Source organism: Acanthisitta chloris, unplaced genomic scaffold, assembly GCF_000695815.1.
Source record: "Acanthisitta chloris isolate BGI_N310 unplaced genomic scaffold, ASM69581v1 scaffold40742, whole genome shotgun sequence".
Lineage (NCBI taxonomy): Eukaryota > Metazoa > Chordata > Aves > Passeriformes > Acanthisittidae > Acanthisitta > Acanthisitta chloris.
Window position 1 is genome coordinate 25,037 of NW_008659536.1, and position 23,963 is coordinate 48,999.

General features: G+C 38.1%; 1 protein-coding gene across 1 annotated transcript; it reads right to left on the bottom strand.

Moving 5' to 3' along the window:
- Positions 1 to 2,267: 2,267 nt before the first annotated feature.
- On the bottom strand, positions 2,268 to 21,043 carry BNC1 (basonuclin 1). The gene is made up of 5 exons (XM_009069421.1): positions 20,899 to 21,043; positions 8,574 to 8,676; positions 8,174 to 8,409; positions 5,030 to 6,954; positions 2,268 to 2,949 (listed from the first exon to the last, which is right to left on the bottom strand). Exons 1-5 carry the CDS (start codon positions 20,905 to 20,907, stop codon positions 2,268 to 2,270), a joined length of 2,955 nt encoding a protein of 984 aa, XP_009067669.1. The 5' UTR covers positions 20,908 to 21,043.
- Positions 21,044 to 23,963: the final 2,920 nt, after the last annotated feature.

Genomic DNA, 23,963 nt, shown 5'->3' on the forward strand with positions numbered 1-23,963 from the left:
ATACAAATGTGTTTCCTTTTTTGACACAGTGAAAACTAAATAAATGGGCATTACAGCATTAGTGTACATCACATTTTGTTTCAAAAAAACACAGTTAATGATTAAACAAATAGGTTTATATATATATATATAAAAAAAAGAGCTTGAAATAGCTGGATAACAAATAATTGATTTATACTACCAAAAGGCTGGGAGCGATTGGGTCTCCTGTGATTGTGCCCTTAGCTTTCCAACTATGACCTCCACTGATAAGAGTTTCTATTGAAAAAAAGCCCAAAAGAAAACAACAACAAAAAACCTCAACAAAACAAACATCACCAAACTCCCCCTAAAAGAACCAAAACACCAACTCCCCCCAAAACACAAAACCTCAAAGCAATGGCACAACTTTCCGCAGGCTAATATTTTTTCCTGCCGGCTTCAAGCACAAATGGATTATTTTAAATATCACAGAAACCTATGGTAACTTAAAAAAATAGAAGATTACTTTACACAATGCATGGAAACCATTTCGAGTGAACACAAACATTTACAACTGTGTCGTGTTTTTTCCTTGCATAACCCATACTCACACACAAACCAGTTTTCAAAAGAAGTAGTGAAATATTCAGTCCACTTTTGTTTCTTTTATACAATATGAAATGGTTACAATACCATAGTATTTTTCAGAATAAGTTAAACATCAAGACATATGGCAATAGCGTTGTACTAATCTTTCTACATACACATGAAATCCTGAAGTTCAGTCTATTTTTATTCAGTCACAAAAATGAATAAAGACTAAGATCCAGTTATACTGGAAAGCTAGACTAGTTCTAGAAACCACAAATACTGTAAGCACTTTGGTATAATATGTACAGATTGTGCTGTCAATGTCATGCTTGCATACTAGAATTGGTCAACAGATTTCCACTGGTGAATTAAAGTAAAAAAAAAAAAGTACTGCAAGACTTGCTTTCTTACTTCTTTACCTCTTTGGAAATGATTCAGTCAAAGAAGATGCACCACAAGTACACACACAGCATTGGTATGATGTGGCTACAAATTATATATTAAAGTATTTTTTAAATACAATGCAAGGCCAGTCTTAAGTGCATAGAACATAATGCAAAATACTGTTAATTACAGGGGCAAGTAGAAAGATATGAACCATTTGAAGAGATATTGAACAATGTTCTCATAAAAGAAAAAGAGGTGTGAATGAGAATAAACATTCTTCTATTCTTACAAAGATCACTGTGTTTTATCCCCCACTAGTAAAACAATAACTGCCGAATCATGAGAGATATCTACTGCATCCATTTTATCTCTTTCTCTCAAAGGCTTAAAAGTGAACCTTCAAACTCTTAAGCAATTTGGATATTTAGTTGGGGTTATTTTCCTCCTTTCTTTTTTTTATTTTTAACAAACAACTTTTGTCTTCCTGAAAGTGGAACTCAAAAAGTGCATTTTAAGTTAAAGGGTTTACTTTTTTCAACCTAATTTATGGATACATTTGCTGTGGTTTAGAAATTTTAGCTTAACCTACTCATTCTTTCTATCACTACAATTTATCAGAACATCTCAGATTTATTCAGGCAACTCAGCCAAGTGAGGCAGTCCCTCCTCTTGCGAAGCAAATGGTTTTCAACTCTAAGAAGCTCAAAATACTGCAATCTTTATTCAAGTGAAACACAGCCTTAAAGAGTAAGGACCACAGGATTTTCAGATGATTTTGACTACGCAAAGTTTTCCCAAATTTGTATTTTATCTTTCGAATTTTGATAGGTAGTAGACTGCACCATGGTCAACTAATACTGCAAGGCAGTTTCAGACTAAGGTCTCAGGAACAAAAATGTTAGCCCCAAAACTCTCAACCTAACCAGAGGAAACTCACCCCAATCATTCCTCATTTCTTACACAACACAACTCATTTAACATGTAAACACAAGGGATGATGGTTCTCATTTGAAGCTCCTATTGTTGGCAAGCAGTACTTCACAGGTATCAGAAACACTTTAGTTAATGTCTCCATATTTTCCCCATTTCTAAGATGTTTTCTTTTCATTGCAGAAGCTTTAGCTATTCAACATCAAACAATTGCACAAAAACTAGAGCACCAAGCTTTGCTAACTGAAACTGCTGGAGAGCACATACAGGAGAAAAGAATTTGACTGTGGTTGTTGAGTGGGCTAGAAGTCAAACGAGTTTAAATAAAACTAATGTTAACACATTCCTTAATTGAAATGATTAATTTTTAGCAGAAATAAATTAAGACCAGTCTGATCTTACTGCAAGCTTGTTGGTGACCCAGCCAGACTTTTGTGCAGATTGGGGTTTTGACTGTGCCTGTTCCGACTGCGAACAGATGAAAACATTGTGTTGCAACCTGGGACTTTGCATTTGTGGAGCTGGCGGAGATGCACAGTTTTGTAATGAGCCCTGAAAGTTCCTTTATTACTATATGTTTTTTGACATATATGACAAGTTATTGGCAAACTGGAAGGTAAATTTGTAAAGTTTTGATTGGCTTTCTCAATTAAAGTACAGTCTTGGTAGAGTTCATCATTGGGCATTAGGCTGGGTCCTTCACAGCTTTCATCACTATCATCCAAGGGCATGGTGCATATTTCACTTCCTCCGTCAGAATCCCAAGAAGAATGAGCACTGCTCTCAGATTTAATGCTGGAAGTAGTGCTTAGATCCAGAACAGCTCCATCATTTAATGGATCGTATCCATAACTCTCAGAACAGGGTTCTCTAATTTTGCTCATTGGAAAAACGTAGCTGCCTGTTCTGTTCATTCCTTTGAAGATTACAGAAGTATGTCCAACATGTTGTTTTAAAGAGACATCTTGGCAAAACTCCTTAGCCATGTCTTTCAAGAGGTATGTTGCATTGAAATGGTTGTTGAATTCCAGTGTATCTTTAGTCAGAAGCTTATGATGAAGATTTAGGTTTGAACTATGTCTAGAAGAACAAAGACAAGCTTAGCAAGAAAGTGTTTCGCCTCACTTAACAGCTGTTTCATAATGATCATTAACAAAGAAAAAAATCAATATTTAGTAGCATGCATGAACTGTGTACTTCTAATCTGACCAACTGCCACACTGGGAGTGCACATGGACGATTTCCACATGTGACTGGTTTTCTGAACTTGCTTGCACTGGTATATATCAGAAATAACTCTAGAGAAATCAATGTTTCAGATTTTCTCCTGCACTGTGGACTGCTGTTTGCTCTGCTAGATCCAGTGCTGGGCCTAAAAGAGTTGGAGGACAGACTAAAGGCTGTAAACTGAACTGAGATCATAGAATGGGATGAGAGGGGTAAGAAACAAGATTCTTTTCCAACAGACAAAGCAAGAAAGGAGTGACACCTGAATCTGCAAAAAATATTGATGATCTCAAGTACTGTAACCATGTGCCAGGATGCAGCTGTACACACCAGTACAGAGCTTTTCCTTGACAGGAATGTCCTTGAAAAAAAAAGCATATTGCATTTTATGCAACTTGCAGTTTTCAAATGGGCACCTTTGGATTCAGTTTAAAACAATCAAAAACATACAAAATCATTGCTCCTCATTGCATACTACCAATCAGCTCACTGGGAACTTCCAGGCTCTGTGTAGAAGACGGAGTTTATTGTAAGACAGGCAACACATTTGGTTTTCCCCTTGCATATATATATGTCTTAATCAGAACCACAAATTGTTCAAGAAAGCACACAAATATTTCACACTTGCAGTAACAGTACCCTATGTTAAATTCTAGAAACTTCTGCAAAGTTCTTCCAAATAACTATTGTTTTGCACAAAGCTTGGGAACTTTCTTCTGAGTTGGCTTGGTTGTTTCGGGTTTTTTTTTCAATAAACCATCTTCCAAAAGCACCTATGTTAAAACTTATCTGAATATATTGGTGTGGGAAGGAATTTGTGGCATGTGAATGCAAATCTTACTGCTGGACCTCTTTCCTGTGGCCCATATCGCAATTACAGTGGGGAGGAATTCACATCTGGGAAGACACAGGCAGCAGATCAGGGTATGAAGCCCTGCCAGCAGCAGATGAATCTGTGCATCTCAGATGCAGCAACCAGTCCACAGAGACTGGCTCATCCCTCTCTGGACTGCATCAGCTGGCTCCAGCACTCCTAGCAGATTACAGACAATCTAAACCTTGTGTCACTCTCAACTACTATCCAGGCATTCTTCCTGCAGCCAAAAGCTGCTCTTACACTGCTACAGAGAGTTAGAAAACTTAGAACATTTTGTTGCAGTTCAATAGCTTTGTTAGCTATCACTGACCAATTCAGACACCTAACTGACAGTCAACAATAAAACCTCAGTTCTTGTTTCTCAGCCTATGTGCATAATAGGCTGAAATAAAATGAATGACAGCAACACAATTCTGCAGTTAACAGTAAACTGAATGAAGCTTGTGATATAGCTTAGGAATTAGTCTGTAATCTCACATAAAAGCACTACTGATGTGGATACACACCAGATAGTGTTAGTTTGACTAGCACTGCCTAATGTTAATTTTGTACTGACAAAGACTAATCTTGCTTTTTCCTACAGGCTTTTTTCTCACCAGACTGTTCCAAATCCTTGAATAAAGCAAGGACAAGGGCAAGTAAAGACTTCCTGAATTGATCTCATTGCTTTTTCATTAAAGAACACTGTACACATTAAAATACACATGAAAGTACATATTAAACATATAAGTCCACACATGCATCTATTGGAAAATTGCTGAATTCATACCCTCATGTCTTTCCCTTTATGCTCTAAAGTATTCTCTCAACTATTGCAGTCTTTATCAGTTATGAAATTTTCATAGCTTTATTTAATACCTTTTAGTCTAGTGGAAAGGAAATGTTTCTTTCAATGGATTTTCATTTCATGAATGTTCTGATAAGTTATCATACCTGTTATACGAGGATACACAGAAAAATCTTTTGAGGCTCCATTCCTCAAACACTCATTTTAATTTCAAATTAGGCTCCATTGTGATGGCAAAATAAATACAATTTTGTTTATAATTTTCTTACCTGTCTCGACTTCTACGAGAAGGGAAAGCAGCATTACAGCCCTCAACTGTGCAAATATGCATTTCTTTGAGATGTACATTTTTAAAATGCATTTTTACACTGTAAGGGTTTTTAAAAGTCTTCTTACAGATGTCACAATGAAAGCGGCTTTCTTCCTTCTGAATCCCTAGTGCATGTTGACTGACATGATCCATATCTTTAGAGTCTTCAAAACAAGGAATGGCAGCACCCCTGTTTGACAAAGTGCTGAAAAAGCCCCCGGTCAGCAAGTGGTGTTGCAATTCGGGGCAGTCGTTTTTAGGAATCCTGTGCTTTGACTGCTCTTTAATATACATGGGGGGTTCAGTCATTGCTTTTATATCATCATTGTGGTGCTGTTTTGGATCTTCATATATAATCTCATGGGAAACTATTTTTAATGGTTGGTTTTCTTCTGGATTAACCTCTTTCTCATAGTGTTGCAATTCATTCTCAGGGATATCCTCGATGTATTTGTTATTTGGCGCAAAGACAGATTCAAAATACTTTGGGCCCTCTACCCCAGAGAGAGATTTCCATGAATTACCTGAATGGGGGAGATTTTCCACCCTGTCGGCCACTCGCTTCTCTATCTTATGCTCACAGGTCTCAAGCTCTCCATCGCTTACCACTTGCAGACGTGTATCATCTTCAGAACTGGCAACATCACTACTTTCATTAGGTGTCTCCACAGCTTCTTTCTCTATCTTAATGGGCATACTGGATTTACGAGATTTCTTCTTGGGGAGCATGTCAAATGGCAATTCATTTGAAATAAGCTGCTCTGGTATTGAGGATGAAACAAGAGGCAGAGAAGGAAGAGTACCTGGAGTATTAGCAAGCTCAGCTGGTGTGACTGGACTACGGTAAAAGGGAAGGACAGGCTGTACTGTCTTCAGATTTGGAAAGAGGACCCCATTGTGTCCAATACTGGAAAATGCAGCCTGACCTTTTGAATCTGTACAAGAGCTGGCATAGCTGGAAATAGTTCTGCTATCCGGAGTTAAAACTGTAAATTCTGTCCTTTTACTATCTCCAGGTCCAGCAATAGTCAAACCATTTCTTAGATCTTTATCCCTGTTGTTTCTGTTCATTGGCATATGGAGTCTGGGGTTAGGATTCGCACTGTGACGGTTTCGACTGCGCAGAGAGCTAAATACCATATTGCAGCCCTCAATGGTGCATTTGTGCTTTATCTTCAGATGAACAGCATTGTAATGTATTTTCAAAGTACCTTTGTCATAAAATGTCTTTTCACATGCAGTGCAGAAAACACGCCCTTTCCTTGGCCCAGCGCCATTTTTTTCAACAGATTTCATTTTGTTTTCTGGAGATAGTGCTGTCATTTCAAGCTTTGCTGCAGTATTATGTGAACTGGAATCACTTAAAAGGGCATCATCTTCTGTTTTAGTGACATCTGGACCATTTATGCTCCTCTCATTTTCAACTTGAAATGGTGCAGAACTAGAAGTTAAGAAGCTGCTTTCAGAAAATGGTATGTGAACATCTTGTTTGGTTTCATGGCTATGGTCTTGACCTTGCTCAATCAAATGTCTTTCTGGTGGTGAACCTATCAAAGGTGGAGGCACTGGACTGAAAAACTGAAATGGCAGCATGAAAGCCATGTTATTTACAATATTCTCAAAGGGATGAATGTTGGTGGGACTCATTTTGTCCAAGGAAGCAGAAAAATTAGGACTGTGTGGATTGCAGCTCTCAATGAATGCCCTAATATCCAAATTGGCAGTTGGTGGCGGTATTATAATTGATTGCCCTTCTTTCTCTTGAATTGCCATTAACTCTACTATGGACTTAGTTTCTCCAAAGCGAAGAAACTGTTGCAAAGTAGCCAGTTCTTCTTCAGTGGTCATTATGCTCCAGTGATCCAGCACCTTTCCTGAAGCATCCTAAGGCAAAAAAATATTTAAATGAGTCAGACACTAGTTAAGGCAAACAGAAAACCCTCCCCTCAAATGTCTCGTTTTTTCAGGGACTAACATATCTTCTCTAGTGAAATGATAAAGACATTCTATTTAATGAGATTAATGCCAATTTTGTGATACTTCATTCCAACTTTAACTGCATTGGTGATATTATTTCTTTCTGAATTGTCGGCAATACTTCCCAATAAACTAGTTTTTCCAGAAAAATTAAGACACGTTATTTGAACAACAGTTAGTCTCCTGTAAGTACAGACAGCAGAGATGGAGCAATCAGACCAAGATTTAGCTCCTCATTTAAGTCAAGTATTCTTTCATTGCAAGTTTAATAATCTTCCAAGCAACTAAGATCAGAGAACAAATGAACCTGTATTGATCTATTGCCAGTGTTCACAGAGCACAGCTGTAATTACACTAGTGTTGGAGTTCTTTCAAACTCTAGCTATGCCTAACTTTTCCCAATAACTACAATAAATATTTTATCACAGAACATGTATTTGATGGCCTACTGAGATTTTTCACAGTGCATGTAAGAGTTTCTAAGATGATGAAGAACGTAACATCATAAATTTTTCATGTGGTAGAGGTTCAAGGTAATTGATTCCATATTTTTAATCCTAACACTAAAAAGCAAGATTATCAAGACCATTAAATATTGATTCATGTCATAATGTAAGATCATAATGTTACTTTACATAAAAGGTAACTTCCACAGCAGCAAGGACTAATATCAGCATGAGCACATAGGGCCAGACACATCCTTGCTGCAGCTCCAGTAAGGTCAGTAGCACTACACCAGAGATTAATACTGTCCCTGGTGTTTAAGATGATAGTAAGTTTATTTCTTGATGTATTATTCTGCTATATAAAAGCAAACTCACTGTTTAAATAATACTGGAGCTAATTCTGAAGCCTTACTTTGATACATTCCCAGTAACACTTTTTAAAAATCTTTGCTTATCCTTGTTGACAGATTTGAGCAAGTAGAAAGATTTCAATTAGGTCTTACTTAAAAAAAGAGCAATGACCAAAGATCCATCTTTGCTTTTCTGGCATTAGGCTTGTATAGGTCTATTACTGCCTTTCAGATGTGCCACACTGTTAACGCATTGTGAACCACTGAGAAGATTAAGCTAGTAAACTACTTAAGAATCATATTCATATTTAAAAAAGCTCCTCTGAATACCTGTAGCACATATCCACGGATATAATCCTGTAGTGTCCAATCCAGAGCATGGAGAATCTGTATTACCTCTTCCTGCTTCAGAACACTGAAAAGCCGATCTAGCAGAATTTTAAGGCGCACAGGAATGGCTTGGGTTCCATACAACATGAGGCTACTGATATCAAAGACAACATTGGATTGAACTATTTCTACTTGGCTTGAAGGGTAGAGGTTGGGAATCCTTAATTTGCTCAGGGCTGAAAATAAAGATCAGAAAATGTAAATATATTTGAGTCATGCACGAGAGATAAAATTGAATGTAACTCATGTTAGGGTGGGGTGTTGAGGGGTGACAAAAAAAGCCTGTTCTAGTGAGGAGGATCCTAAAGGGTTTTCTACAGATTGTAAAAACAAGTCTTACCGTGTGCTACCCATCCGTGCCGGCACTGCTCACATTGTCGCTGATTGATTTTCCCAGGTTTGAAACGCTGACAACTACAGTTCACCAGAGTGCACCGGATAGCCTGGAGATCAATGGCAAGGGGGAGAGGTGATATATAAGCACATTTGGAGTGTGCAGATTATACATAGACAATACACCCACAAAACCCATATGAAGATAGAGTTAACACACCAGCACATAGCTATCAATGTGCAATATAAGCAATCCAAGCAAAACCCGAGTTACACAAGACTACCTCTGCTTTCAAGAGAATCAGTCACCAGCAGGAACACTAGAATATTATGGAAGCAGAATATGTAACTATATACTTAGCAACTCTTTTCCAGATTTATTTTAGCTGAAGCACATTTATAACAATTATGAAGTGTTATAAATTATGCATTTATCTAAGCTATGATCCTCACGTAAGATCACTTTTTCAGGAAGGTTTGAAAACCAAGATGTGCAGATGAAAGTCCCTCTCATAGTATTGACAGAATTCCATACTGCAATATAGGAACTTCTAATGAACAATGTGTTAGCTCTGCATACATGCCATGCCTTATATACAGCAAGATCCACATGGAATCTATGTATTCTGTCAAAGATACAGGGGTTCATTAATGCTTCTCAGTGACTAAGCTCACCAAAATATATCCCAGCTCCTCAAAGACTACACAGTCACATTTTGTACAGGAAATATTTGAAAGCTACTAGGCAAAACAGAGCACAAACAGACAGCCACCAGTTGCACGCTTCAATTTGTGCATCACTTTACTCTTACTAAGGTCATTTATAATGCAAATCAACTTAGTATCCAGATATCCCTAATCAACAGGGTGATACAGACTTGCTTCCTGGAATATGTGCTTTCTTCTGTGTGTGCCTATCTGCTGCAGAAGGCAAACACACAACTTTGAGGTCCTAGTTGAAGCTCCATAGGGATTGCTATAGAGCAAAGCATTTGTAGGGTTTTGCATTGCTTGGATCTGATACTGAGAATAGTTCCTGCATAAAATGGAATATTTATTATGGGAGGAAAAGCAAAGAAATTGATGTGCAGAAAGTCTGCACTGGAATAATAAAGAAAAAATGTTAGATCATGAAATCATAAAATGTCTGCATTTTTCTGCTTTTAAAGCAATATGTTCCCACTCCTCTGGTCTTATGCAAAATGGAGATTTCCACTCCTTATAATGTCCATAAGAAAGCCCATATTGGCAGAAAACATACAAATAAACCAAGTTTTTGGACAATCAAGCTAAGAAAGATGGATGCAGGAAATGTTCAAAATCAAAAGGACATGAGAGAAAGGCTATCTCACAGGGATTTGCAAAGGGCATTTCTTTAGAAGTTCTGAAGAACTTAGCTCACTCAGGGCAGATGATGACACTACATACAAAAGCCTACTACAAACAAGCATGTGCCTGACATTTGGATGTCTAGTGCTCTACAGGACTGGATTGGGATTGAGATTTTAAAATCCTGGTATCTGGCTCATGCAGGACTTAGCTTCCATACACATCTCCAAACTGCAGTGACTTGATGCTGAGATTCATCTGTGTTTGAAGGACAGGAACAAGTGGCAACAGAGATGTTGAAATCTCTGAATCATTTTGCCTTTAATCTTTTAAAGAAGCCATTGCAAAATACAGAATTCTTGAGAAAAGCTCTGTACTCCCCATAAAGTCGTAAAATACACATCAATACCCTAAGCAGTGTGAATTGCTTCACTTTAATGGATGTATTTTCACTTAGATGCTAAAATACTTCCATATAACAACAAAAAGCAATAAATTTCTCATGGAAAGATTGGAGAAAAAAGGTGTAGTTGGCTGATGATTCATTTCTATCACAATATATCAAATAATAATGAAGTTCAAATCATCTACATCTGTACATACATAATATTCTGTGACTTGCATGGACTGAGCCCCTTCCACAGGTGACCCTGCTAGGTTGGGTAAGCTACAGTGCATTCCATAAATGCATCTTTTGCATTCCCTTCAGACAAAATTACAAAAGAGTACTTCCTTTTTCTGCAAGAAGTAACAGAAATATGCACAATGAAAAAACCTGTCATGATGATAAGTTAATTGACATATCAAAATTTTTTTCATTCCTTTTCCTTTGGACATGTTCCACAAAACACTGACCTTTAAAACTATTTTTTTTCTACTTAATTTGTATACTTAGACAAGAAAGATACACCACACCAAATTTTGCATTTCATAGCTTTGTGTAAGAGCTTTCCTCTATATGGTATGTGTCTTTATTTTGCTTTCCTGTGTATGTGCAGAAGACTGCACATGCAAAAACCACAAAGTAAAAGGAGGACATTTTGCTTTACATATATGAAAGTGGCTTCTAGAAAGAGAGTAGAGTTTCCCTTCTATTCTAAATATTGAATTGATTCCCTCTCAAGTCAATACATTATTGCTTCTGGAAACTAGTCTTAGATGTAGTCAGCTTGCATACTGCTAACATCCATATCAAAGGTGTACCCTCAAATCTGTTGCTGACTTAAAAAATGTCTTATAAGAATCCCTGAGAAGAAACAAGTGTGATTTTCAGGTTTGCAGCATTTCCCTTCATGTGTTCTTGTCACAGTCTGTGTCTTCTAAAACCTTTCTAGCAACATTTGTGTTAATACAGTCACAGAGAATATATAACATAGCAAAATAAACTCTGAAAATAATCAGTGAATCACAGTTTTCAGTCGTCATTGCTTCGCTTAAAAAGGCACTTGTAAGAAATGCACTTTGATTATCTCCCAAATTAACTTGTATCAGACTTTAATGAAGAGAAATTTAGCAAAACTTCATGAAAATAATACCCCTGTCTTTTGCCTGTTAATCCTGTGATCCTTAATATGTCTGTTCTAAGGTACTGCAATTATATTGTCTTTTAATAAGCTTTATTTTCCCAACAAGTGGAATGCACACACAATTTCATTCTACAGAACAAAGGAATAACTTTCTGTATTGCATACATGTAAAGCTTGAAAATCATAATTAAAGGATTGGAAATGTAGATGGAAATTAAAGTGGAAATTTTTAATGTACAATCCTTTCATTCAGGTCATTATTTAGTTTCATTTTCCAGAAATACAAGCCAGAGGTTTAAAAAAATAAATCTTATGCTATCGTCAAGGATCTTGTTATTGCTTTCCAGTCACTCTCTCCTTCACAAATGGATCTTTCCAAATCCATTATCAGCAGCACTTTCTTCATTTTTTTTTAAAAACGGAGCTGAAAATTCTGATCAAAATTTCCTGTGGTTTTTACCAGCATAACTGTGGGAATCCGAATGTTGGACTTCTAATACAAATGATTCCTCATAACAAGAGAGACAGATTAACCATCAAACTGGCCACTGAAAACCATCTAACTACTAATCACTGAAAAAGAAATCTTAACATCTGTTGCCTGAAAGTGATGCTTGCTCACATCTTTTTTCTGCCAGATATTGATGTGGCTTCGATTATGCTTCAAAAGTTACTGAACGTTTCTTTGCAACACACTCACAGCCTTCACAGCTAAAGGAAAGCACAAGCTAATGGGACATATTCATTCTGATTCTGGGTATATAATCAGGCTTCATTTCATAAAGCAATTGCTATCACCTATGCTCTCCTGGAGTCTTTTGGGATCTATGCTCACTTGCAACATACAACAGCAGGTTTAAAAACACAGCAAGAGAAGAAGGGCAGTGTAAGTGTATCAAATCTCAGTGTTAAGTGGGTTCTGGTTTGACAGCACTTCAGCTTGGGAAATAAATTAAAAGTAAGCAAAGATTGAAGACCCTGCCAGGCCTGAGTTAGAGATCTCTGCTCATGCTGGAAAGCTACTCTGGCTCTCTGCACGCAGCGAGAGCTGCAAGTGCAGACACCAGGAAAATGGAAGAACAAATCCCAGGTTGCCCGGGTGGTATTTAGCATCAGTTATGCACAGGTCAGCACCCTCACTTCTGGCACTTTCTGGTATCCAAGAAAAAAACCCTTGTCTTTTTTGCACAAGGCTACTTCCCACTTTACAAACTGCTTTCTTTTTTTTTTTAAGCTACTGCCATCACATGAAGAGCTTGAGGACTTCACTGCTCTGCTATGAGGATTAGTGACAAAATGGTGTCACTGATGCCATGTTACAGGAACATATTTTGTAGGCAAGGTTTAGAAATTCCTATCAGTTTAAAATGCAAGTTTGAAGAAGAAATAGGAGCTACATGAAAGAAACGTGAGAGAAACTTTCATTAGACGAGCTCTAAGAGATCCTGCTTTCCATGCCCTCTATCGAGGGCTTCTAGCAACAAACCATCTCCTACGGCCATCTCACCATCGTTTCCCAGGAAAGGTAATCCCACTGAATATATGCAAACCTGCCACAATACCTGCTCTGGTGAGCACAAATCCTATAGGAAAGAACTGGTACATGCCACATTTCTCCAGAATACACTTGCAGGGGCTCCACAGTAAGAACATTGTGGAGCAAGAGGCATGGTTTACAGTGGGAGAAGAAGTTTGCAAAGCATTAGGATTTCTTTTAGGTCTGCCAATCAACTAAAACACAAAAGCATTTTTACTTTCTAGAGTACAGGTAACCATTTTCTCACATATAAGGAATAATCTCCAAAACTCAAGCTCTCTTTTTGGTTTTCTAGAAATAAAATTAAATATGGAACATATATCTGGTTATTTGGAAATACCTTCTTGCTCACACTTTATAAAAGATTTGCAAAGGAACTAAAGGGGTGGGTACCATCTCTTAAATTGAAAGGACAGTCCACAGCTAAATCAAAGACCAAATCCAAATCTGTGTGCATCTTTCAGTAAAGAGAAGAGCAACTACATGAGTGGGAAGCTGCCTTCCTGGTCAATTCATTTTATTTCCTCTTCTTACTGTTATCCACCAGGTTTCTTGTACTTGCAAAGTTTAATAAGTTTTCCTTTTTCATCACCCAGTTACATTTGATTACTTCTGCTTTGAATCCTTTGCACAGCCACTGAAAGCAGAGACAAATTAAACCCCCCTTATCTTAAGCATCTCTGTCAATACCACATCATACTATGAGCAAAGCTTTGCTTTGTCCATTGTTTGTCAAGCAACTTTTGCCACTTTCCCTAGGGATATATTCTGCTGATAAATAACACTGTCCCTTTTGCCATGATTTAAAACAAGTTCTCAATTTACATTTTGTCCACACTGTATCACAATCCAGCTGTGCTTACCAGCATCAGACTAATATTTGGGTTTATCTACTGCATATATATATTTGTATCCCCCTGTTCACTCTGTAGTACATATTTAGCCCCTGTGCGTGTTTTACCCAAAGACAGACTTCAGTTTTTGATGCACTGTTGAGTTCCCTCTAGTTTACTGGAACTAAAATATCTTCCATCATATTCCAAGTACAACTACAAAAGGCGCTTGGCTGCTCTAGATGCTCTAAGTACTTGCTGAAGACATAGCCCAACAACTAGGCTTAAACTGCATGTTGATCTTATATCTGTTAGAGCTTTGATTAAGCACCTTATCTCTATAATTGTTCCTTGAGAGTGTCAATGTATTCCATGTTTAGTAAGGCTCTGAATCCCATCTGCCTGTAGAGACCCATCAGCAGGGCCCCTGCAGCATATTCAAGGAAAGGCTCTGGGCCGTTTTCTTCTTCCTGACATGCTCACTTCAAAGAGACAACAGGATGCCTGGAGGATGGACAGAATATGGAAAGCCTTTTCTGCTTGTGAGTAGAGCTGGGAGGACACACAGGGAATGGGGGAAAAGGAGCAGTAGTGCACTGAAATGCACTTACAGGTGCACAGGTCTGACAGCAAAGCCCATTTGAGAGTGACTCTGCACAAAGACTTGGCCCATGCTACACCTTGCACGTGTTCAGCTCAGTATTGTGCTGGTTTCATCTGTCATGTGATTAAGGTCCTGGTCCCATCACCATCACCTGACTTTCACAGCCTGAGCCCTGAAACAAAGGGATTCCCATCCAGGTACATTTCTACCTATGCCAGTACATTTGGTTGCTGCAAGTTCAGCTTTTTCTATACTAAAGTTTAAAAATACTTAAGACTAGAATACTTAATTGCATAAAATTATTATAACAAGAAAAAATGTCCTTACAGAATTTGTAATTATATTGGACTGAATGCATAATTTCCAGTCTTATCTCAAAAAACCTGTTTCTAAGTAAGAGCTGCTGTTAGTACAGTTATTTAATAAACATAAGTAACAACAAACAACTTTCATGAGAAGCAAACAAGACTTACAGCTTGTTATATCCAGCAAACAGTCTGTTATCCTCTATATTTTGAGCTTTTAATTACATAGAGAAAAGTTGTACAGGGACATGGCAGAGGAAAGAGGACTGACCAAATAGCTCCAACCTTCCCCATTCAAACAGTCGTCATGTTTAAAATGCTGGTCCTAGATAATTCATTTGACAAACTGCTTATTAATAAAATAATTTAGCAACATTTTTGTCTCCTGCTTGAGAAACCAACTAGGAGACAGATGGGAAAGGTGGAGGTGGGCCACAACTTGCTTTTTACAGTGCCACTAAACACAAAGTCATACTCAACACTCAGTTCCTAAGCCTTGGTAACTGGGTTGGTTTTCATTTACACAGACCATCTACACTCCTACCAAGCTTAGGAGATGCAAGAACCTTTGAAAAGCCCAGACAAAAAGCTTTTGTTTCAGAGGCCAAACATGGATTTAAAAATTGAACTTAACACCTATTACACTGAAAACTTTGGCTGGTGCTGATACCACTCACCTCCCACTTACCCTTTCTCTGTGGGGGAATTATGTTATGATTTTTTTTTCTGCTAAAAGAACACAAAGGCCACAAGTTGAATACATTTACTAGATAAGAGCATGGAATACAACCCATTAATTATCCTTATGTATATATTCATACTGTTTATTTAAGGTCAGATACCAAAACCTGACCTCCCTTTAAACAGCCACAGCCTGAGAATACATTTAAACAGAGTATTTACAACACAGGTCCTGCAGCAAGTGGCATTACCCCATTACCCTCTCCCTCCGTGGGGCTAGAATAGCTAATTTTGGCCTAGAATTTGACCAAATCTATCGTGAGTACAGCTGAGCACCTTGAGCTGAAAAAGTTTAATTATCCTTGTAATAATGGACTAAAACATCCTCAAAGAACACACAAAAAAAGGTGTGGGGAGTGAATAAGTTCAGTAAGCTAGAACTGCCATTAGGTAGCACCTTACCAGGATGGCACCACTCTGCCAAATCAGTGTGTGGATTTAAAAGACAGTTCTGGGTGGCTGCTGAGTTATGGCCCGAGAGTCCACATGTCGCCACTTTGCGAAAAAGTTTTTCTAAGGGATAACAGTGCTAAGAGCAAAGAGCTGAGATAAGAGACTAAACTAAACACAGGCTCACAACCCACAGCACATTTGGGCTCGGCAGCAGCTTCGGCAGCTACTGGAGAGGAGCTCGGGGCAGTGTCGGGCACTGCAGCCGGAGCAGGAGGCAGGAGGAGCCGTCCCGGAGAAAGGCAGCAGCCTACAAGGCCAAACTTTAATCACAGCATAACTTGTGGGATGAAAATCACTCCTCATGCATGTCACTTACCCTAAAGGGCCCCTTAGGGCAACTCTTGTTAATGGCACTGTCAAAATAATTATAAAGAGAAAAGAATGTGCGTGTGTGTGTGTGTGTGTGTGTGAGACAGAGAGAACACACACACTCAGGCTGCTGCTCTTTAAACAAAAAGCACTGTACAGAAAAACTTAATTTTGCCATTCAGCAACGTGCTTGTAGGTAGAGTGGCTTATGCTGCAATTAATCTCACTTGTTAACAACAGGTGAGTGCTGACAGACAGCTCGGTCCACCTCGGGGACGGATTTAGAGCCTCTGGTACCGTTTGGTTTGGAAATGAAAAGAAGAAATACAACTTGAGGAAGGAAAAACGTCACAATATCATGATCTTTTAGTTGTTATTTACTTTTGGTTCTGAGACAGACTGATGCTACAGTTCCCACAGCACACCTGCCCTGGCCTGCATCAGTCAGAAACAGTTTGATGGCATTAAGCAGTGACTGTCACAAGATACTGAAGTAACTTCCCTTTTTAGTAAATTTACAGAAAAAAACCCCATTCTTATTAGTGCATTTCAAAAATGAGTAACAGATTGCTGCATACTGATGAGAAAAACTGCTCAGGCTTTAGGGGTAAAGATAAGTCACTGGATAGAAATAGTGTGAAATTTCTTATGATAAAGCACTAGATGCTATTTAATCTGACAAATAAATTGTGCACATATTACTTATCTGCACTGACATGCTAAGCATGTTAGGTTCAATGCTGAAACTACAGACCTAGCCATGAACTGAAGTTGAATTAAATATTTAACTCCAAGCACTACGTTAGCAAGAAATAAGTGTTATTAACACAACTGCACAAGTATCAGAGAAATAAGGAGTATTAGCATAAATCCACTGCAAGGCCTTTAAAATACATCTTTAACTCTTTACCTAGTTTATAAAATGTATGTGTGCAATGTGGGTGAGTTAATGTTTCAAAGACAATCCTAAATTTTTCAGCTCCTCACACCGCTGCTTAAGTCTCAAAGCCATAAAATATGCATGCTTAAATCTCTTCCTTTTTCCTGTTACAGAGCGAAGACATAGATTAAAGAATAAAAGTAACAGCTCTCTGAAATATTTAGTGTTACACAACTCCATTTAATGCCATTTCATAAATTTTAAACCCAAACAGTATTTGTACACACACACACACGATACTATCTATGGTGCTACAGTTATGCAATATTTTATGCAATAGTGTAGCTCCATTGGTAATTTCACAATTTCAAACTCAGTATTCCCTTTTATTGAACACAGGTGAGGAAATTTTTAACTGGCTTGCAGACATCGGCTACTGTCAAATGAAAAATACCCATTTCTCACTGATAGCCTGCTATATTTGAAATTTGAAGTAAAAAAATATTGTAATTTTTTCCCCCCTTACTTGTTTAAAGAAACTATCCTACCATGGTTTTAAAGCATGGAGGGAAAATGTCATTGTTCTTTATTCTAAAATGACTGAAATCTGTTAGAAACTGCTACTTTTTCGCATTCTCTCAGTCATACTTTTTTTTTTGAGTCTGAATATTGAAATTTCAGTCCCTAAGGAGATTTTAATAATTACATTTAGCAACAAAATAATAAGAAATCAAAACTAAAAAGAAGAAAGGTGATGACACTTGCTGTAAAACTTCAACTGTAGCATCTGCTGGCTGCCAGCACATAGGAACTGTGAGAGTTCCTGCACCACTGAAGCCAGAAAGGGCAGGAGATGACCCAGAGGGCAAAACCAGTTTTTCTTCCTTACATTTGATGGATATTTTGCTGGGATAATGAATTCAAGATTCATACTTAAACTTTAGCTCATATCTGTCTGAAAAATGTTTACTAAATGCCAAATAGTACAGAAAGTGGTTTTAAAACGTGTATGCAACAAAAGCTGCAACCTACAACAAAATGAAAACACTTCTATTGTTATCAGAGGTGTATTTAACACCATCAAAATGAAGTCTTTATTACTGAAAACCAAATAAATCACTGGCTTGTTGGATTGGAAATGGAATGACATGCTCAATATGTATGAACAGATCTTTTAACAGTACCATGAACAGACACTGAAGCTGGAAGTCAAGTCATTTGGTATCAAGAGGCCAAAGCTTGCTGCAGCCTCAGGAGGCAGAAGTTCATCTCGGCTATAGCAAAGCCCCTAAAGTAGCCCAACATTTGTAATAATTTTTCCCATTTCTGTGAAGTTTCAGCTCTCCTGCAGGTTTGGATATGTTTGGATATGGTTTGCGGATACCATTACTATTAGGGCTCTGAATAGGCTGTAGATGGTTTGGTAGTTCAAAGAATAAGCAGAACAATTACTTAAAAAAATAAAAATCAATCAAGCAAAAATCCACATATATTAAGTATAACAAAAATGTATTTTCCATAACATAGGATTAGTTACTTTTTACATGTTCACTTATTGTTAAAAGTCTGATTAAGCTGAAAACTACTCAAAACTCTAGTGTTTAATCCAAAAAGAATTGCACAAGTATAGTGATCATAAAGAAAACCCACCAGCACTATACACAGTGGTAAACAGATCTAATGGGATACACGAGACGTTCTTTCAAAGTCCCTGTTTTCCCCTTTTCTGTGCAAGAAGCAATTAGAAAGGTTATTCTTCAGTGTATATTGTTCTAATCACTAGAACAAAGCAAACCAAGATGCACTGTTGTTAGTAGCTCAAATAATGCTAGACCCACTTTGCCCCATGACCTGGAGTGGAGGGAGAGTCCCCACCTCCCACTCCTCCAGCACTGAGAGCTGAGCCACAATTCCACTCTTTTAAAAGCAAAGTACAGAAACAGAGACTCTTGTCTAACATAACACTTGCATATTTTGCAGCAAACTGAACTGTATTTTCCAAAAGGATGTTAAAAATAGAAGCATCTGATCTTTTCCCACCTAGAATTGTATCTTTACAATTAAAGACTATTAGCTGGCATCCCTTTTACCCGTCAAACTCAGACAGTGGCAGTTCTATAGCCACAAAGAGAAGCAGTAAATGAGAAGAACATGTTACTACACTGCATTTGAGAAAGTTTGGCTCCAAGCTATGCACTGATTAATATCAGATCTCCTTCTTTACTTGCCTCTTGACAATCTTGTCACATCTGGCTGACAAATCCTTACAAGCTTATCCAAACCAAGGCAGCCCAGATCATGCTCCGGGAGTAGCTCGAAGGAAGCGGCAACACCAGCCATGCACTGATGTGCCATCATGAAACTAATGAAGCTGACTTCACTTGCAGACTGCAGGAACACGAAGAAACACAACATGCCCCAAGGTTTTGCAACATAACGCAGAGTTAGCTCACCAGAAGATAAGACAAACAATCAGCTCCCGAGGTTCAAGAAGCCAAGTAGTTACATGAATTACAAAAATTTATATAGAAATTGCTTGAACAACAATCTCAACTAAACGAGCACAATAAAATCCAACTTCGGATCAGATGTGAAAATTGACTGTTAAATGCCTTTCAAACAATGGGTTGTTTTAAATTAAAAACAAAGCTAGTTGATTTTATTTTCTCTGTTCCACATCCCCAGAAATATCAGACTGTTGCCTGACTCCCAGGTTATTCAAACTGAAAAACAGTTTTTAAAAATGGGGGAGAAAAAAAGAAAAATAAAGGGGGGGGGGAAATAGTGTCACTTTTTATCCAAAGGATTTTACAGAAGGATAAACCATAGCCTGTGTATATCAGCAGTCCTCCCCTGGGTTACTGCTCTGCCCTCTCCTCATTTTTAAACCAAGAATTCGTTACACAGAGGACTGGAAGTATTTGACCAATTAATAAACCAGAAAGTAAAATGCTGTATCTTAAACACATCTAACAAAACCTCATTATGTATGAGCTGACAATTAAACCATGTTTATTTTTCTGTGTGATGAAAAAAAAATAAAATAAATGAAATAAGAAGTTAAATACAACAGAATATAAGACGCTTAATTAGCACAATATATTAAAAACCCCAGACCCCCCCTACACACACACACATAGTCACCCCCCCCCCACTCCCCAAAATACAAACAGACTGATCCTAAAAAAGAATTACTGGCCTTATTTTCTGGATGCTAAATAGTCAACAATAAATTGTATAAAAAGGGCATACATTAGACTCCACTTTACTGGTAATTTCTAAAGAACTTCGTAGTGAAATTACATTGTTGTCTGCTCTCCAGTGCATTTATACGTCATGATAATGATAATGTATCTGCTTAAAGCACTTGACTCAGAACACATCTGAGTCACAAATCACAGATTTTATTGCTATTAATGTATATTGAGGACTTGTACAATTAAACATTGTCAAGTATTTATGATTTACATGCTACTACTTCAATTGGAAAACAATTACACAAGTGATGGCTCTGCTCATTATAATGAGCCTGCAATTCTGCATTACTTACTGTAGAACAGAAAAGTCATAGTTGTTTACAGAGCACAGCAGAAAGAAAAACCTGATTTTTTAGAGAAATTAGTTTTCTACTTTCACAGTATCTTTTCGTAATTAAGAAATAGAGAGCACAGCTCCCTACAGCTCTCATCTCCATTGTTCAATACCCAAAACAACACCATTGCAAGATTTTTTATCTCTCCACAGTGCATAGCCACAAGTAAAAGTTGCACAGCAAAAACATACATTCATATAGAACTGCAAAGAACTTTCCTTACCTCAGACATTCTTACTGTGCTTATGTTTCCAGAGCTATAAAACAGTTTCCCATTCCCTCAGTGAGTTGTACAAAGAAGTACTGGAAACACTCCTGCCTGTACAAGTACTAAGGCAGAACCATCACACGCCTCTTTACTCTTGTCTGACTCTGAGCACCTCAAGGTCTGATGTATGCTCAGGCTGTGCACAGGGGAGTGAAATAAGATCCTCCCCCTTGGTGTTCTCCAGACCTACAGTACGAAGTTGTGTCTGCCTCTCACCTCTGCAGCCAGCTCTCACCTCGCTGCCCCGCAGTGCTGTGCTCCAGCGTGCTCCTCCAGTCGCAGGGCAGTCCCCTCACAGCTGGCTTGAAGAGGGCATGACACTCATCTTTCACAGAGATTTGATCAAAAGGAGTCACGGAGGCTTGAGGCGCTCCTAATGCAGTGCGAGGAGATTCTACCTCTGCTCTGGCAGCCTAAGTAATGCATTAAATCAATGCAGCTGACCTAAGGCCTATTACAGGGTGGGTTTTTTTTTCTTCTCAGAGTGTACAACTACCTGCAAATAAGCTATGAAGTATTTATGATTAAAATTACTTATTTTTAGCGTCAGAGTGTTGTTTTTCAAATTGCAGCTGCTGCAGTTTTGGTTGTTTTTTTTTTTTTTTTTCTTTTTAAACATTCGCAGGTTTCAAAGGTTCACTGAGTGGGGTGTGTATTTTTTGAAGTTAAAACATTTCCCCCTATCGACTTACTTTTTCGGTTAAGGCTGAATTTTATTTCTTTTTATGAAGTTGAAGCTTCCTATTAACAGAAGTACAGGTCATAAAGACAGAAGAATTACTTTCTAGTAATTGGGCCAAAATCTGGTTTCAGTTATTCAGGTGTTGGGTTGCATTCATGAGTTAGAGCAGGATTTTTGTCATAGTCCTTTCTCACCTATTAAAAAAAACAAAACAACCCCCCGGACAAAACACTTCTCCTCTCTACTTTGCTTTTAAACTCCTGTAGAGAATTTCTTGGCATTCTCCTAACTCAGGAATACACTGTACCAGAAAGACACAAGCAAGTTGCAGTGAACTCCAAGGGAATCCTTGTAGGAACACACTGGGCAGTATTTGACCAGATGAATACCTGTAATCCCATAGGAAAGGCAGCAGGAAATAAGATGGCTCTAGGGAGAAGACAGCTAACATATTATTATTGTTGGTTTATTAGTTGCCTTCTACTAATCCTATTTACTATTTGCTAGATAAATGCACAACCCTTAAGGAGAGAACCTAATTTACAGTTAGCTAAATACTGGAGCACAGTTAATGTAAAGTCCATGGCAGTAATTGGAACCAGGGTGGGATAAAGCCAGTGTGATACCAGAATCTGGTCCCATAGAGCATGACATGAAGCATATGCTTTCCTAAATTCCTAGGTTTCTCCACCCTATACCTTATTTCTCCCACTAAGCTATTGAACAAGATGGAAAAACAGAATAGAATGGACTGCCAGATACTTCTGGTAAATAAACCCACTGAAGTGTGAGAAGAGTCAGCCATCAGGGGTGACCTGCTCCTTCCCCAACAGAGCACTACAGGGAGGCTCCAGTGCCACCTCTGGGCCCTGCAATATGCCTCAGGCACTTATCTCTCAGGGACCCAGGATAGTTACACATGGATTATCAGTGATCTTGTAAAATGTGGGAAAAAGTGCCTGAGAAGTCATGGCCAACATCATGCTATTTAAGGTGATTCTTAACAGCAGTGTTTTAAAAGCATCTGTTCTGTGATGAGGACAAAACCTAGCTGCTCTTTCATGATGATAACTCAGAGCCAAAGGCACACCTTGGTACTAAAATCATATTTCCCTCTTAATGAAATAAGCAGCAATGTAACTAAAAAGGGCTCAACCTGATTGAGAATTCTGCAACAAAGGTGGGAACAGTGGCTTAAGATTACATAAACCGCCAGAAGCTCTGAATTGACTTCAAAATGATAAGTGACTAAAACTTAGATGTGTGGAGAGCTGCTCTCCCCTCTAGCCAGTTCCCAGGAAAAACCTATTTACTAGCTATCTGCCATTTGCCTGGAAGATGATGATTCTTATTAAATGGGCTAACTATCCATAGCAAACAATTTAAGACCAATTTACTTCTTTCTTAATTAATTATCTACTAACAGTCTTTTATTTTAAGCATTGTTTTCATTATTCAAGCTTTTTCAATGAATATTTAATGGGAACACATTCATGCCTTGCTCTTTTTAAACTGTTCACTATTTCTGATGAGCAATTTTTCAGTGTTTTCCTATCTGTGCACATTTTACCAATATCCAACAATCTCTGGCATAATGAGACAAGTGCAAGGCACAGTTTGTATCTACAGGTCAACTCCTAAAGAAATAGTGGCACATTAACAGTGTTTTCAGTAATTTCAGCTGATGCATAGTTCAAGCTTACTTGTATAGAGCAGATACCACAATGTCTCTTGAATGACCAAAATGGTAACCAGAGGGTGCCTTCCACAACTCTTATTCCAGCAGTAAAATCTAATGGAAAACCAGCTTCTCATGGACCAAACAGGAATTGGGACAGGGCATCAGCCTTGAGCCAGAGGTCCTGGGCTTCATTTGGAGCTCTGCCACTGAGTTGTTACTTGACCTTGGGCAAGTTATTTAAATTCTTACTTATATTTCCTGAATTATTACTAATTTGTAAAATCTATTTAAATTTTAAACTCCTTGAGGAAACTAAAGCACCTCATTGTGTTCTCAGGGACAGTGCTGAGGGCCAAGGAAAAGGGTTCCCAGATCTGAACTCCATGTATGCCATAACGTAAATACCTAAAATCACTGTGTAACAACACAGCCCAAGGAAAGCAGCTTTCTCCTCCCACCTGCCCCAGCCTGTTCCTTCTTCTCCATGTCTCAGCCTGTGTGTTCAGAGCAGCATGAACTTAGGGGGTTGTAGGGCAGATCATAAAGTGCTAAAACTACTTAACAACATACAAGAGTATCCATAGCTTTGAGAAGAGCTCCAACACATGGAACTGACTGCAAACAAAAAGCTGCTGCTCTTAACTGATTTTAGTATCT